This window comes from Prinia subflava, chromosome 1, assembly GCF_021018805.1.
Source record: "Prinia subflava isolate CZ2003 ecotype Zambia chromosome 1, Cam_Psub_1.2, whole genome shotgun sequence".
NCBI classification, from domain to species: Eukaryota; Metazoa; Chordata; class Aves; order Passeriformes; family Cisticolidae; genus Prinia; species Prinia subflava.
In genome coordinates, this window is record NC_086247.1 from 107,842,630 (window position 1) to 107,859,553 (window position 16,924).

A 16,924-nucleotide genomic window follows, 5' to 3' on the forward strand; every position below is an offset into this window, starting at 1 on the left:
AATGGAACCCAAGTGAACCCAATGACCTTCATTGCTACATGCAGCTCTTCCCATTCAGAACCTAAGATCCAGTTGATAAGGAATACTGGAAGAGAGGTCTTCTTCCATTGTCCATGCTAAACTCCTTTCATGGAAAACCAGAAATAAGGCTTGATCTTAAAAATTTCTTTTACTTTTCTGAAGTGCCATTACTTTTAGTCAATAATTATCTACACATACAGGTTTCTTTTTAAAGAACATTTCCTCTATTAAAATGCTACATAAGCACTTTTACAAAGTATAAGCTCAGTATTACACAGCAGAGTAAGCACCTATCAAATAATACAGATACAATAATACAATTCCATCTACATTCATTAGTTTCACAGAAGATCTATTCAGTCAAGCACAGTCATCTCAGTATCATTATATTCTACCAAACAATGTGTTTGTATTATCAATAGTCTCTGATCATAAAAATATTCTGAATTATGCTCGACTATCAGAGTTTTTACAAATATTTACCTTAAATAAGTTTTAGTTAGGTAACATTTCCCCCTAAGACCTTCTCTAACCAACTCAGTTCCATGCATGAAGCGGATGCTGGAAACAGGCTGCTAACACAGAAAGTGACATCATACTACTCATTTGTTTTCTGAAGTTAGGATTCCCATACACAGTAAATGAGTAGCCACACTAAGAGAAACAGATATTGTCAAGCTCCTTTGTAAAGTGAACATCACAAGCAAGGCAGTGTGGGAAAGTTTATTCTGTGACTGCAAGCATCATTCCTAGCAGGTGAATAAACAAACCTGAGAGGAAAAGATTGAAGATTGGGGGGGGGGGGGGGGGGGGGGGGTGAGATTAAAAGTTATGGCCTGCAGCAGAAACTAAAAGATATTCATTACATGGAAACAAATTTGTCCTTACAACACTCAGATTTAACAACTATGCAAGAAAAAGTCCAAATCAAAGATTTAAACTGCAGTCCAGTAAAGAGTTATTTGTAAATCCTTTCAATTCTTTAGTTTTTAAAAACTATCATTGCACTTCTAGTTTAATTAAAACTGTTTAAGATCTATTCAAAGAAATATTAAAAACAAAGTAACAATAAAACAGCATGTAAATAATGCATACAGCAAACAATACAGATGGATTTGATCCTTAGAAATGTAAAATTCTTGGTACATGATTCTTTGTACACGATTCTTGATTCTTGGTACAATGAAAACTATTCTCCAGATGGTTTCTGGTTTTAACACATACGATAACATTAGAAAAAGCATTAAATATTATCTTATAGCTCACAGCTGAGCCAATCAATATTTATATAGCCCATCACAAATATGGATTTCTGAAAACGGTAAGGAATATTATCTCTGTGTTGGAAAAAAATTCACATCAACAAACCAAATTGTGATTTTTCACTCAAAGCAGTTTCTATAAAGCATTCACACAGTGTTCCAACTGAACACTGCAGTGCACAGTTGCTTTTCTAGCTTTTCAATTTGTAGTCCGCTGTATTAAATGAAGACTTTGTGCTCTGCTGGCATGGAAAATGCTAAACACAATTGAACTTATTTGGTTCCAAAACACATGCCAAGAAAGAGTTTAGCAAGTTGAGCAGTTGTACAGAGCAAGACCATAAACTCTTGAAAATTAAGAGAACCTATCTCTTTGAAAGAGACTACAAATTCAGGTAGTTGGAATGGACTATTTAAGTCACAAATTGCTCTTTACAAGAGATACTGGACCAGGTAACAGCATATCTGCATGTATAGTCATACACTCTGTAAGCATAGTAAGAAGGATCTTGAATCCATAATCTCTTACTTACAAAGATAATACAGGCACCTAAAGAGAAGGGCATTTACTTAAGATATAGAGAAGCAAGTAGAGTCTGATGCTTAATATAAATCAAGGATTACTCAGTCAGTGGTAATTTAGAAACGTTCTTTTTAATCCCTTTCAAAAATTTCAGTAGGTGACTAATTCCAAACACAGATGTTGAAATTCCTTTAAGATGAGGGCTTTTTCCATTATTATTATGACAGTAATTAGTTTATGAATAAAAACACTGCTAAAAGCTTTAAGAAAATTCAGTTTCTTCAGAGAATTATCACAGCAGTGTACTATGAGTATGATTTTTTTGTTACACAATTTTATACTGGAGAGGAAGTAAGAAACCATCAATTAACACTTTGAAACTCCTATCCTAATTTGCAAACACTGATTATCCTTCTTTGTCAGATCCACATTCTCATTTTGTACAAATTCTAACTGATGATCAGTCTCCTTTTATTCTAATACTGATAGAACTTACGTGATGTTTTTGAAGCAAGAAGAGTGGTTTTTGAACCAGATAAAAATTGAAATCCCAGAGCATTTGCTTGGTCACCCTCAGACGGATCAACAAAGTCTGAAAAAGAAAGTTAAATACCATTTTCTATAATTTGATACTGGCATTCAGCAAACCTCAGTCCATAGCCAGGACTATACCAATCTTTGCACAAGCAAATGAATGAGATTGTTTCCCTTCTTAGGGTTCAAAAATAACAAGTATCAGCAGTACACCCTTCCTTCATTCACAGGCAGAATGTGAGCTACACAGTTTCCCTTTCCCAGCCTGAAAACAAAACCTTGATTTCCCAGAGGTTCAATCTAAAAGTACAGAGTACATTCTAAAAGAACTGCAATTAGTGTAGTGCCCAAAGACTACCACCTTTCACCAGATGCAGGGTCACCTTTAATTCAGATATTTATGCAAAACTTTTGCAGAAATTATCATTAAAATGCTTAAGACCACTCTCTTTTTAGCTTTCAGCACAGAGCAAAACAAACATCCAGCTTGCTAAAACTAGCTACTCTGCAAAGTCCATCCATGTCCACCTTTCTTTTCATTCTGTGTAGTGGATTATACCAATGTAAAAGGTTTAATTTTAGAATACCACATTTTAAAAACTATTCTTTCTCACTGCTACTCCCACTACTTCTCCTAAAAATAAGGCAAAACAGGGAGAAGAGATACAACTTTTATTGCATTCACCAATAATTCAAAGTTTGTTCACAAATTACATCATAATAATAAATATAAACATAACAAACAGCATACTCCTTTTATTTAATGACTGTAAATGGAATGAACAGAAATCAGAACATTTTAATGCCTTCTTGGTCCTACGCTTTGTGTTGTATTCTCAACAATGCATCCCTAGTTTAAAAATAAAATACAATGTGCTATTCTGAAAGCATTATTGCTTAGCCATAATGGAAGCCCATTATTAAAACCTCAAAATAGTGACCCTTAAAAAAGAATGTTGCTGTGTTTACACAGCATATCCAGTTTAGAGAAAAGTTATATTTACCCTTAAAATGAACAGAATTATGCTTTAAAAAGAAGCCTACATCACTGTTCTCAGACAAATATATAAGCTTTAAAAGAGATGCAGCTACTCCTTAAAAATACAATAGTAAAGTTGTTGGCCCATACAGTTCTCAGTAAATTGTTCCAGAACCTTAGTCATCTGAATTTCAAAAACTTAATCACTGCCAGACTGAACACACTCTCAATCACTTTGTAAGCCCTGTTTATTAATTTCTTCTTGTGCTAATATGATCATCTAAATCCATGATACAGCCGTAAAATATTTACTCAAGTCAATTCTTTTTTGCCTGTGTATTATTAAGCTAAATGAGTCACTTTCTTTTAATTCTCTTGAAATCTCTAGATAACATTTTTCTATACTTTTGAGTTATATACGTTATATTTTATTTAATATCAGCAACTAGCAGTCAGCTTGCCAGTGCACAGTAACATGATATTGGTTTCCTGCATGGAAGCACTTTGTGTAATGTATCTTCAATTTTTATTTGTTTGCCTATGATTACGACATATTGTACCACAGAGTATTCCTGTGGTTACTTCTACCTCCTCTCTCTTCCAAATTGTGAGCACATAATTACAGCAAAACTTATTTTCTTAACATTACACTTTATAGTACTCAATGTGATTCTTCTTTTTCCAGCCCTGAGTGGAAATAAACTACTCCTTCATGCTACTTTAATATAATGCTCAATAGAGAACATATCTTGGGTTTGCCCATTAGAAAATAAGGCTATGTTCAAGTCTTTTTGGTCCAAGAAGGCTACTGAAATTAATAAACATAATCAGCTTCAGAATGAGACATCAAATACTCCACAAGTCATCATCCAAAGCAACTGTATCCCTTATGTACATTTACTGCTTCTGCTTTGCCCTGCTCACCGTTTTTTAAATGAATGCCCATTTTCCCCATTACAACACCGCTTCAGCAATTTTATGTAAAATTACTGTCTGCATACATAAATTAATATCATTAATTATTAACAAAAATTAATAACATTAATTAACAACAATATCATGTAAATAAATCTGCAGTTTTACCACAGGCAGGTACACTTGTCCAGGAGTATTATTTTTGAAATATTATGCCATCATTTCTTTCAAAATGTATTTTTTAATATACTAACATGAGCTTTTTTAATTACCTCATTTCTTCACATGGACAAACAGTTCCTGTTGGGAGCTTCTAACATCTTTTATATTTAAAAACCTACCCGGAAAAATGGTGACAAAACTGACGGGAGGTTTGTTGGTATCAATAGTTAGCTTGTGGTTTGCTGCTTTTGAGGGTTGAGCTGCAAAGCAAACTAACTTCAAAGGCAGACTGAAGTTACACTGTGAAACTCTTGGTATTCCTAAAATGAAAAGAGCACAGATCCATTGTTCATTTCCACATTCTAAAAACAGGGTACTTCATACTACTGTCCTCAAAGAGGTATAAGAAGATATGTAATGTGATTAAGGAATGCATTAAAACCAAAACTATATAAAATTCTCTCTTTTTTTTTAATTTTCCACCTAAAATACCTTTAAACTTGAATACTCCTAATTACTTTCTCAAGTGAACACTTTATATGGATGAGAAAGCAAGAGTTATTAACAAAACCACTGCATACTGTATTTATTCTAATTAACATGCAATAAAGATTAGTTTTATTAAATGCTCTAGACAAACAATACCACTTTAACGTAAACAACAGCTGTGTGATTACTCCCAAGGCTTTAAATATAGAGTTGAAGCATCAACATTTTCATCAGGAATATCACAAATTAATGCTTTTTATAAGCATATTGACTGTTTTTTAATATACTCTTAAATAACATCTATGCAACGTTCATATTATCTGTCAAAGATTCTGAATTGGAGCAAGAATGTATCTAATGGAGGTTATTACCAAAATGTATATTAAATTCTATCTTTCCACTTATTGCATCATAATAAAACAGAACTGTGGAACTGGCTACTGCCTTGAATATTGGGATCTACTATCACAAACAATTTCATCAGAATAGCACAGGAGAAAAGAGGAAGTTTAAAACTTTAGAAAACACATTTGAATGGGTCAAAATTTTTCTCAGATATGCATATTGTTTCAAATTGCTGGTATGTCAGCAATTGCCTGGTATATTCTATTCAAAAGGCAAAATTGCTCATTGTTATGAAATATGGAATACTTGCTCTGTTGAGAAGACAGATTGTGGGGGTTTTAAGGACAATTTTTTGAGGAAGCACCTACAGGAAAACCTTATTTAACAAAACAGATTTTTAGAGATGAAAGTAAGTTACTGTCAGAAACATCATGAAACTGAGAGCTACACAGAGGCATATACAGAGAGTATCAAAATTGAGTTCAAACATTCAGTAGCCATCCAAGCAACTCTTTCTGCTAGTCATTTTGTTTGTTTGCAGCTTCTAAGAGCTCTTCCAACAAAAAAATTAATTCTAAGACTCATCTCCAGGAAAAAAATGTTACCATAAGGCTCAGATTATTCCCTGTGGCTGTCAATTCACAAGCTGTTTTGGCTGGCTGATAATGCCTCCAAGTAACTATTCTGCAGCAGCTTATAAGTATAAAATCACAGAAAATTGAGCAGAAAACTCATTCAAATTGAAGACAAGTCCTCAAAATTAGAGTATCTCCAGGTTCCAAGGAAAATTCCTACAGGAATACTAGAAAATAAACCCATGATCTGTCAGAATGATTCATTCAACTGTATCTTCATCATCTGATGGGAAAATTTTGTTCTTGAGGACAGCTTAATTCAAACATCTTGGTATTGAACTTAGATATGGACACTATCAACAGTAAAAAATTGGTAGCAAAAGTAGGCAAAAAGATTTTGATTTTTTTATGTTTAAAACAAGACATTTTTCTTGTTTTTTTTCAGACCAGCTTTTTCTGCATAGTCTGTTGTCAGTCTGCCTCATCATAAACATAACTTTTCAAGACTTCGGACAAAGATCAAATCAAAACTACATCAAGTATTATCTAGCTTTTGGAGGAGACCGAAGAGATTTCTAGTCAATTAATCCAAAACAGCTACATATAAGAAAAACCAACCAAAGAGCTCCAACAAAATTTATCACTACAGTGAAAACTTGCTGGGAAATGTATCAGAGTATTTCAGAATTTTAAATGGTAGTAAGGAAAAAAAAGTAGTAGCCATGTGTGGGAGTCAGAATTTTCTCAATCTGTTGATATTCTGTCTAGCAATACATCGCACTTCACTTAGAATTGTGATACTTTGCATGAAACACAATTTTAGTACCATAATAAGGAAAAAAAAAGTAGAAATAAAAATTCAGATTCTACTCTAATCTAAAACAAAACAGATGACATCTAACATTATCTCATAAGATATATCTCATACTAGTATTTAAAGGCATTCTATGCACTTACCTTCTATGAGCAATAAAAGTCACATGCCCTGCAGATACTATTTCATTTCCTAATTCCTCGTGCATTCATTTAGTTACATTTGAAAACAACATTAATGTGCACGATAAAAAGTATTAAAACTCAGATCTCTCAATTTAGGATGTTAAATATTTAGAGAATTAATATTTGCTCTGCTATTGATGACCCTGAGTTTATGTAGCCCAGTGTACCCCACAGTAACTCAAAAACATTTTGTCACAGATAATTCTACAAAGTTTACTGTGCTCTGCAATATTCTCTTCAGGATAAGGTTTTCATCTTGTTTCAATATTTCTTAAAACAAAATCTTCATTTTTAGGATAGTACCGTTTCAAACTATATACACTTGTTTTTATACAGTTTATTGATAGGTTTTTTTATTTATTTATTTACTTTGTCTAGCAGAAACATGCCACAGGGTAACAGTTATTCTTATCAAGAGCAGTGTCTTATTGATATGTTTCAAGCATGCATTTCCTGTACAACACCTCAAGGGCCACTGAAATATCTGGAAACCAGAAAAGGAACCAGGGAAAAGGAACCAGGGGAACAGTAATAGTTATCTTCTTGCTTCTATTTACTGCACTTAAGGAGCTTTAAAGAGCATAAGCACAGAAAAACAACATTCAAATATACATACATCTATAACTTTTGTTTAGGACAACTGCAAAACTGACAACTCCCTTTCAATGGATCTCTAAATCTATGACAATCAACTTTTTTACCTTCCCAAAATATGAAAGAATGCATACTTACTATATTTATTTTAAAGTTCATAAAATATCTTCTACAAGCACTACATTTTTTCAACACATCTACAACTACAGTGCAAAACCACCCTTCTCTTTTTAGTCTATATAAATATAAGCTAGTTTTCCAACCTTTTTTTGCCTCTTAATTGTAACTTTTCCAAGAATTGTATCTACCACAATCACAGCTAAGTTTTGTATTGCTGGTAGTCTTAGACAGAAAGCAGCCTTGCAGCCTTGAATAAGATGGAACTGGAATGAAGAGATGTTGTGAAATCATTCTCAGAGCTACTCAGTCCGAACAGCATAAATGCGTAATTGCTGTTTCAGTTGCAACAAGATGTAATTTAGCTGCCTAACTGCTAAAACTGGGAAAAAACCAGAAAAAAACAGGAGAAAAAAAAATTGTTTCCAATTTCCAATCTCAATGTACAAGGTAATTAATACTTTGCAAAATTCCCTTGTTACATATGAGAAAGCGCAATATGCTTCACCAAGAAGTGTCCTTACGACCTTCTATTCGCTATAGTCACACTTTCATAGCATCAAGCCAAGAACAATAAGAACTTACAGAAACAATAGGCAAAATAACAGCTCTCTTCCAAACCTGTTTAATTCAGTATGTATTGCCACTCACAAAACTTTGCATATTTTGCATTCACTCACCTTCAGGATTGAGCTCTGCCATGTGACCAGCAAGAGGGCAAAAGGGAAAAAAACACATGAGATACTACTCAAATTCAAAAAGAAAAAAAAAAAAAAGAGGAAATGTAACAGGGTTTTAAGAACTTAAGCCACATTTGTTAAGTAGACAATACATAAAGACATAATACTAGCCAAAAAACAGACATGAGACCACATTCATAATAGTGCAACCCCATTCAAGTGAATGACTCATCAAGCTTCATCTGTGTGAATCTCACAGAGACAGACTGAAGAGTGATGCCGCCACAGATATGGATACCCTAAAAAACTAAAGAGGAAGCAGTCTCTCTTCAGATAAAATAAAAGCACAAAACTACCTGAAGTTTCTTTACTAGTATGTTACATTTAAGGATTTGACTGCCAAGCAGCACTTGTATTTGTATGTAATTCCACAGAATTCTCTCATACTAATAATTTAAATAAATATGAAAAATTAGCAGATCCTAGCCCTCACCCTAATTATATTCCTTTACTTGGAAATTTAACCAATGATAAGTTTTTAAAATTTATTCTTCAGTTTTCAGAATTCTATAATTCTGTTAGATGTCATGTCAGATTGTTCTTTTTTTAACAGCATATAAACCATCAAACACATTCAAGATGCAAGATTTTCCTCACTTCCCTAATCAAAAGGCTTGCAAAATCCAACCTAATACCTAAAATACAAATGTAAGTTTTATTAGCATTACCTGAAAGAAATAATACATTTATTTTCTGGTCTTAGGAGGCAAAATTACAGAACCAAGACCAGCAAAACAAAAAGCAAGCTTTCAAAACCAAAGGATTCAAGACATTCACTCGTGTGCTACTTATTCAGTCATGCCAAAACCCTAAGGCCACATCACTAATTTGGACAGTTATGAATGCACAGCATCTCATTCCAAGGAATATGCAGTCAGAATCACAGGACAAAGGGACTGAAGCTGTACAAGCTGTTCATGCAGGCTCTCAATTAAAAGGGAGGGTTTCTTTTTCTTAAAAGTATGCATTGCATTATTTTTCTAGAAATAAACATTTCAGTCACCACACAGCCTAGACTACTACCATAAACACAATATTTCAAGTGTGAAGTGATACAAAGAAAATATTTACATTAAAAAGTGTTGAGATAGGATAAGGTACTCAAGATCACCACCCTTCACAGAAACCCTTACTACACATGCACTTCTTTCACACCGGTCTACTCCATTTGTGCTGGCACAGTTCTGTCTTTGCACAGTGAACCAAATCAGCAAATCTGGCTGAGAAACAACTGGTGACTGTGTGACCACAACAGGGGAGGAGGTGGAGGAGCAAAGCCAAGCAGCAAGAAGTGAAGAACTGACAGCTTAAACTGTTTTATGCAGCATTTAACATGGAAGCCCTGCTTAAATACAGCTTCTCAGCAGCCTCACACATTCACAAGGCTGTGTGTAGAACACTAAGCTAATAAACCTTCAGTTATGGAGAGCAGAATAAATTTACATATTCTATCACTAGGACACTGTAACATCATAAAATAACAAGTTGGTTTATATTTCTTTGGGTTAGCTTGTTGTTTGGAATGACTGTGTTCATCTGTTAAAAAGGAAGTGAGGAATAATCACTCCCAAAGCTTATTCATATCTCAATCTCTTTGGGGAAGCATTATAGTCACATTTGTTGGCAGACCAGAATGGTGAATAGTCATAAAGATGTAATCTACTCCTCACTCCAAGAGGTGGAGCACAACAGAAGAAAATTGATAGGACAGAGTGGGAAAGCTGGTACAGCTGTTTCCCAAGCAGTAAGATTATGATTTTACCTCTGTAAGACCAATTATACAAATTGACGCAACATAAAATATTAACTACAACTGAAGACGAAATAAGTATTATCTCTTTAATTACTACTGCCTTTAGAATATTTCAAAAGAACATTTATAAGAAATCCACAAGAAAAAAAGCCCCTCCCTCCAAAAAAGGTACATCACTTTTAAGTCTCCAGTGGCTTACCTGTTGGTATGTTATATGAAACCATACAAGTTCCTTCTAGTTCTGGTGGAGAACAATTCTCCTTCAAAAAGACAGACAGGACAACAGTTTCAGATGAATCTGGTTCTAAAAACAACACAAAATTAAATCAAGTAAGAGGAGCATCCAAATGAAAGCAGGATATTTTCTAGCATTTTGGGAATTATTTTACTAGATTATGATAGCTTCCATTAGGTCACCTTTATCAAATCACTGTACACGCTTTTTTTAATCCTTAATATGTAAAAGGCAAACTAGGGCCTCTAAGTATCTTGAAGCATAACCTATAAAACAATTCAGCACAGCAAACATGAAGAATATAAAAAGAAATTAGATTTATGTTGCCATTTTAGTATTTTACAAAGCCATCAGTCACTTGCTTCTATCACATGTTGAGAAAATATAAGAACTGCCCCTTCAAATGAGAGTAGCCATTAGGAAAGCCCTGTTTCAACAAGGATTATTACTTCCCATTCCAGAGTAGAAATGGCCTTCAGCTCCAACTGAAGCAGCAAGCACACTTGTCTGACCTTCAGCTCCCATCTGTAGTCTTACCAACAGAGCTAGAAAAAGACTAAGATCCCCTAACAGTTGATGCTACATTGGGAACAGATGCTGGACTTTTCCCAAGTCTTACTGCCTCTCTTTGTAGATCAAGACTGGCATTTCTACAGAGACAGAAATGTCTGAAGATGCTACCCTGTCTCTCTTCACCTGTCACACATCATACCACAACCAGGGAAACAACTCCATTCATATCCACCTCATCTTCCTCCACCAAGCAGTGTCTAGAAGCTGTGGAGTGCAGGCAAGACAAACTTGTAACTGCTTTAACTGCTGTGTATCTGCAACAGTGAACTCAACTTGAGGCTGGGCTATACCTTTTCAAACCTCAGAAAAAGTAAGTATACAACAGCTGTGATGATACTGCCATAATTTACCTAAATCATCAAAGACAAACTGGTCACAGGTCACTGCTAACGGAGCTTGCACACACACGGCCAGGTTTGGCTTCTGAGCAGTCACTCTGCTCTGGATTGTTACCTAGATCAAGGGACAGACAGAAGTATTTAAAGGAAGCAACCAATTAATCTCTACAGTAGAAAAAAAGAAAATCCATAGCCAACAGAAAGATATGAAAAATCTGCAAAGACCAATTCAGCAAAAAAATAATTAAAGACTTAAAACTTCAAGTTCAAAACTAGTATCTTCATTTTACAATTCTTATTTACTGCCGGCCAATAATGAGATACAGTAACTTAAAACATCAAAAAAACTGAAGGGACTTCTCAAGTTCTTTGTCATTTTAACCCAAGACAAACTAAAGCTAAAATATTCATTGAATGTTTAATACCCTGCAAGTGTCATGAGCATTCATTCTAATCCAAACAAATATAAAATTTTGCAATTTTTATGTTATTATAATGAAAAAACCCCAAGAATAATAAAATCAAAGATAACCAAAGAAATTACTTTCTTTAACTGCAAACAGTAATGCATAGTCTTCTGAATAACTTCAGGTTTTATTTGGGTTTTTTTTACTGCAAACAAAATAAGAAAATCAATATACAGGATATTCAGCACAACAACTCCCAATAATGAAAGCTCAGCTAAGCATAGAGTGGCCCTCATTGCTTCTATTGTGCACAATTCCACTACAAAACCAACGGGTATCAAAACAATGTCCCTGACTCATATCTAAAATGAAAGTATAGTGGTGACTGAGATCGGAATGTGGTCTGCATAGACAGAGACCATATATCCAATATTATCTATTTTGCATTGCCGATCTACCAAGGAGCTCACTACAGCCAGGTAGAATCAGTTTAGAATATTATTACTTATAAAATTACTTGAGTGCTAGCAAATTAATTTGACTACTTTAACATAATTAACATCTACATTGATTTAGGTTTAACAATACACCAATTATAGGAACTTCTGCAGAAAAAAGATTTTAGAAACAATTGAATTCATGGTAACTCCTACATTTACTATTTTTGTTTCACTAAAAGGTACAAGATACATAAACAAGAAAAGAGAATGGGAAATTAATTATGTCTTCCCATTAAAAAGCTTATGAAATATATAAATACGTAATTCAATTGGACTTCTTTTAGCAGACTTATCACTGACTTTATCAAAACAGCCATTTTGTCCTGGATCATTTTTATTACTTCAAAATGTAGAGAGAGATGTTGGACCAAGTACAAGTAAACCACACTAGTCTGAGGGGATCTGGTCCAAACAATTCAGCTACCCTCTGAATTTTTCATTCTAGGCAGAAAGAGAACTTGCAAGGTTCTCAAAAATGAAATTCCATTGATATTCTTAGAAGATCATCTCAAAGTCAAAAATAAAAATCATGATCCTTTTTAGGCAATCCTGAGGAAAAACAACACTTGCATGCATGTGCACACACTTTCTTCACAACCAGTTACAGGTCCCAGCTCTCATGAAGTAGTGCAATTTTCTAATTAGATTTTCCTTCTATATTTTTAATTGCTAAAGCTATGAAAGTCTTTTACAAAGAAGAGTTTATTTTTGTTTATTGACAACAAAAAAGGCAACTGAAGATTATAAATTTCCCATTTGAGCAACCAATCATTTATTGCCATTGGAAAAAATATTCTCCTAACTTCCAAAACTATTTCATTCCATCTTAATAATGTTTCTGTGATGGCTTATTGATAAGGCTATCAAAAATAAAACTGCAATCCCTTTCTGACTGTAGCAGAAGGCTTGCTAGAATGACACCTTATCATACGAAGGAGAAAAAAATCAAGTATATATTGCATTTCAAACTTCACTCATTTTCATAAGTAAAACAGACAGAAAGTGACAGGCTTGATACAATTTGCCACCACTATTCAAATGCTACTGTTTGAGTTAGGCACAGTACCTTTACTGTGACTGATGGTACTGCCCCTGCTTTTACCTCACTGTCAATGGCTTGCTGTGAAGAAAAAAGATGAAAACAGAGTAAATTCAGTGTTCCACACAAACAAGAACACACAAAAGCAATATTACTTTTGTATCATCAACTTGGTAAACACAGAATTAGCATTAAAGGACTTATCATCCCTATGACAGATTAAAATACACAAAATACATTTCTGAGTTCCTTCTGAAAATGTGAAGTGTCTGTTTGCAATTCCCTGCAAAAAGGATAGCAGGTCATGAATGCTGTACATATAACAAACAAATACACTCATGTATATATAAATATTTGAAACTGTTTTGTTTGGCACACTACTTTTCACTGTGTATTTATTCAAATTCTGGAAATACCTTCCGCTATTCAGGAGGGAAAGGTGACTTCCAATCTGCCAATATATTATATACACAACACAGCATCTACTATAAAATCATCATGCACTGTTTTACAATCAGAAATACACCTGAAACTCTGGCGGGCACTTCAATACTCCTGCTAATTTCTATTTCAATAGGCAATTCCATCTACTTCAAAATTTATCTTGACCTTGTGGTCTATTTTAATTTTATTTTATGCTTCTATTTCATTTTGAAAAAGGTCAGTCGCTACAGTTAAAGGAAATTTAAACCATTATAAAGAAATTTATACCCCATTTAAACCATTATAAAGAAACACTTCTCTCACTTCTGCTATAGTAAAAAATTACCGATTTAAACTTATACCTCTCATTATAAAAGAGTAAATTAAAAACAGTATAAGGGCCACATGCAAAGTTCCTAAGAAGTGAGGAAGCTGTTAGGCTCTCTGGGTTCTAGAAGTAGGACCTTCATTTGTACATTGTGCACCTTTCTCAGCTAAAAAAAAACCCAGATACTTTCATACTGGCTTGTCATGCTCTCTGGTGACCAGTGGTTGATTCTGAAACAATAGCAGGGGTATAAAGATATGGAACCTTACCACATCTGGAACCTTATTCAGCTTTCAGAAATCACCTGGATTTCCTGGATCAGAGGCCACACACAGGAGGTGCTATTAAGTAACAGAATGGTCCTCCACTTGTTTATCTATAGAATTTTAATGCTCTATATCCTCCTTGCTTTTATCACATACATTGCATTTTTGAACTTTTCACGGGTGCAGAAGTAGCACTGGAAATCCTGTAGTTCCCAAGCCCTAAAATTCTTCCCACACTTGCTTATTTCCCCACAAAGTATCTTATCAGATTTTTCCTTCCTAGGAAGCTACTGAAAGAACCCACAGAAAAGCCAACCACACAGGAAACTAAGATATATGGGCAGATAAAGATTCAAGGCTGTGGTTTGCTTGATTGACGGAGTTTCTTACATATGAAACAGACCAGTTGCATCTGGAAGATTCAGCAAGTGAGCACATCAGCATTAGAGCATTCAGTGCACCTAACAGTTCCAAGTGTTGTGAGCAGATTATTGCAGCTAAGCAAGACCACGTCACATTGTTCTTTTTTCCACAGACAAGTGCTAGGACACTAGCATACGTTATAAAGAGGGCCATTTATCAAAGAATAATATCCTTATGTATTTTTTGAACAGTAAGCAGCTGTGAAAAACCAGTTTTGCTGAAACTAGTGGCTAGAAATGGACAAAGATGCTATAGTGCAACAAGTATGTTCTGAAATGTTTAAAGTGAAGAGTTCTATGAGACAATATAAGCGCTCCCAAATCTTAATTTGAATAATTCTTGTAAACTACATATGTACACAACATGAATAAACTAATTAGGCCGCTACACCACCAAAGAATATTGACTGACAGCTTACTGGACAGAGATTATTTCTTACAATGCAATTTGAGTGGTTTGAGTATCCTATCTTTGAAAGATCCAAGGGTGATACTATGATTGTTTCCCTCAATGTTTATAACTGCTCACCGGTACAACTTCTCACCACTACAAACTTATTCCAGACTTTAAGTTCTTGTTCACTTATGTTTGCTTAGGCAAGAATCTCAAGGTCCCTAAACAGAAGATAAATAAATGATTTTGATAATTCTAGTTAAAATCTTTAATAAAGGTGGGTTCTAATGGATAGAAAACTGAGGGCCAAGAAGCTCAGTCATACAAATGTATATAGTAATCACTATACATGATCAATCATTATTTACTCATCTGAAATTAATGGGTTTTTTCAGAGTAATTTCCTTTTTATACAGGTACATACAGATTCTTCATCCAAATCAGGTGAAACTTCTGCTGTGATAGTAACATCTCTCTGTTTTTCAGACTCAGGCAAAATATCTGAAAGAAAAAACCAAATCAGTTCTCCTTTAAGAAATATTCAACTATATTTCTAAAAATCATACAACTTCAACAACATCAAATCTCTAAGTCCTACTAGTGTAAAAAAAACAAAAAGAACACGTCTATGATTTTGGAAACTTCAAAAAAAGCTTCACAATTTTATTAGATTTCTACAGACAACTTAAAACTGGATCTCATTCTGGGTTTCTGATTTATGTATGAAAAAGAATTTAGATGTATTCTACAATAAGATTTTACAACTAATATCCATGATCTTCAGAGACTGTAAGGTATTTTTAAACTTTTGTCCTCACATGCATATGCCAATGTGTGATGAATACCTCAAAAATAACACCACACATCTCATGGCACTTTCATCTAAATAATTTGATAGTGAATATGTTAAAAAAAGAAAGATTCTATATCTAACAGTCTAATCTTCAGCAAATTCCTCTGTATAAGGAAGTACATCAAAGTTTTATGTATAGACCATTACATGTGGCTTGATTAAAATATATCACCAGATGATTTCCAGGACTGTCAAAGGCTAAAGAATGCTACAAACTCACTTATATCCACAACACAAAACCTTATTCTGATTTACATATGGAAAACAACAGTTATACAAATTAAAGCCTTAAAAACCTTGAGGAATCACATAACCTTCTCCTAAGAGTCCAGAAGTAGAGCTCTGGGGTATTTGCATTTTTCTGAAGAGCACTTCTATTTTTCAACATAATGTATGGGAAAAGGAAAAATCTTAACAGGAAATATATAATTCCTAAAGTAACAAGTAAAAAGTTGATATAAAGGGGCAATTAACATATTAATTGAATAACTGAGAGCATGAGGACATTCAGAAAGCTGCAAGGATTTTATCATACACAGGGTCCTGAAAATGACCTAGAACTAGTAGACAGCACATTATCTCTTTCTAAAAAGAGGGTCAAGGGAAAAGATTTTGATGAAGACAGCAAATAAGCATTCATTTTCTTGTGCTTGGAGAGAAAAAAGCAAAACCTAAACACATTTCTCCAACACCACCTAGACAAGAAGCTTAGGCCTGTTCCATACTGTCACAATTGCAAAGAACTGGTCCTGGCAATTACATACAGCTCAGCATGCTCCATTATTTTTCTACCCCTTCTTAACCATTTCTCTTCTGGTTGCTTCTTCAAGCTAACTATGATGCAACCTCTTTCATACAGTCATTTTTCTATTATAAATACAACAGTGATCACAATCAAAGTTTATATGTAAGTATCAGCTTTTTGTTACTATTAAACTGAGCCAAAACATGCATGTTTAATCACTTATGTCATCCAGACTAATGCAAGTAACATTAGATTTAAGTTAGTATAACAGTTAAGATTTTAAAATATTTCATCAGTTTATACTGTAAATCCTTATTCTTCGAAATGTATAAAACAGCTTAAGTTCAACAGTTTAATGGTCAGCACTGGACAGAAATACAAGACATTTATGGA

The 16,924-nt window shown here is 34.0% G+C and overlaps 1 protein-coding gene across 8 annotated transcripts in view; it reads right to left on the minus strand.

Annotated features, from left to right (window-relative positions):
- The window catches only part of BBS9 (Bardet-Biedl syndrome 9), a 282,244-nt gene that overhangs the window by 213,668 nt on the left and 51,652 nt on the right, over positions 1-16,924 (minus strand). For 7 of the 8 annotated variants that reach the window (XM_063406751.1, XM_063406725.1, XM_063406691.1 and 4 more), the window contains exons 11-17: positions 15,358-15,434; positions 13,128-13,181; positions 11,167-11,269; positions 10,208-10,312; positions 8,196-8,210; positions 4,576-4,716; positions 2,303-2,398 (exon numbers count right to left, since the gene is read on the minus strand). In XM_063406751.1, the coding sequence (XP_063262821.1) occupies positions 2,303-2,398; positions 4,576-4,716; positions 8,196-8,210; positions 10,208-10,312; positions 11,167-11,269; positions 13,128-13,181; positions 15,358-15,434 (591 nt within the window). The remainder of the gene's footprint in view (positions 1-2,302; positions 2,399-4,575; positions 4,717-8,195; positions 8,211-10,207; positions 10,313-11,166; positions 11,270-13,127; positions 13,182-15,357; positions 15,435-16,924) is intronic. The other variant, XM_063406699.1, reaches the window with a different exon arrangement.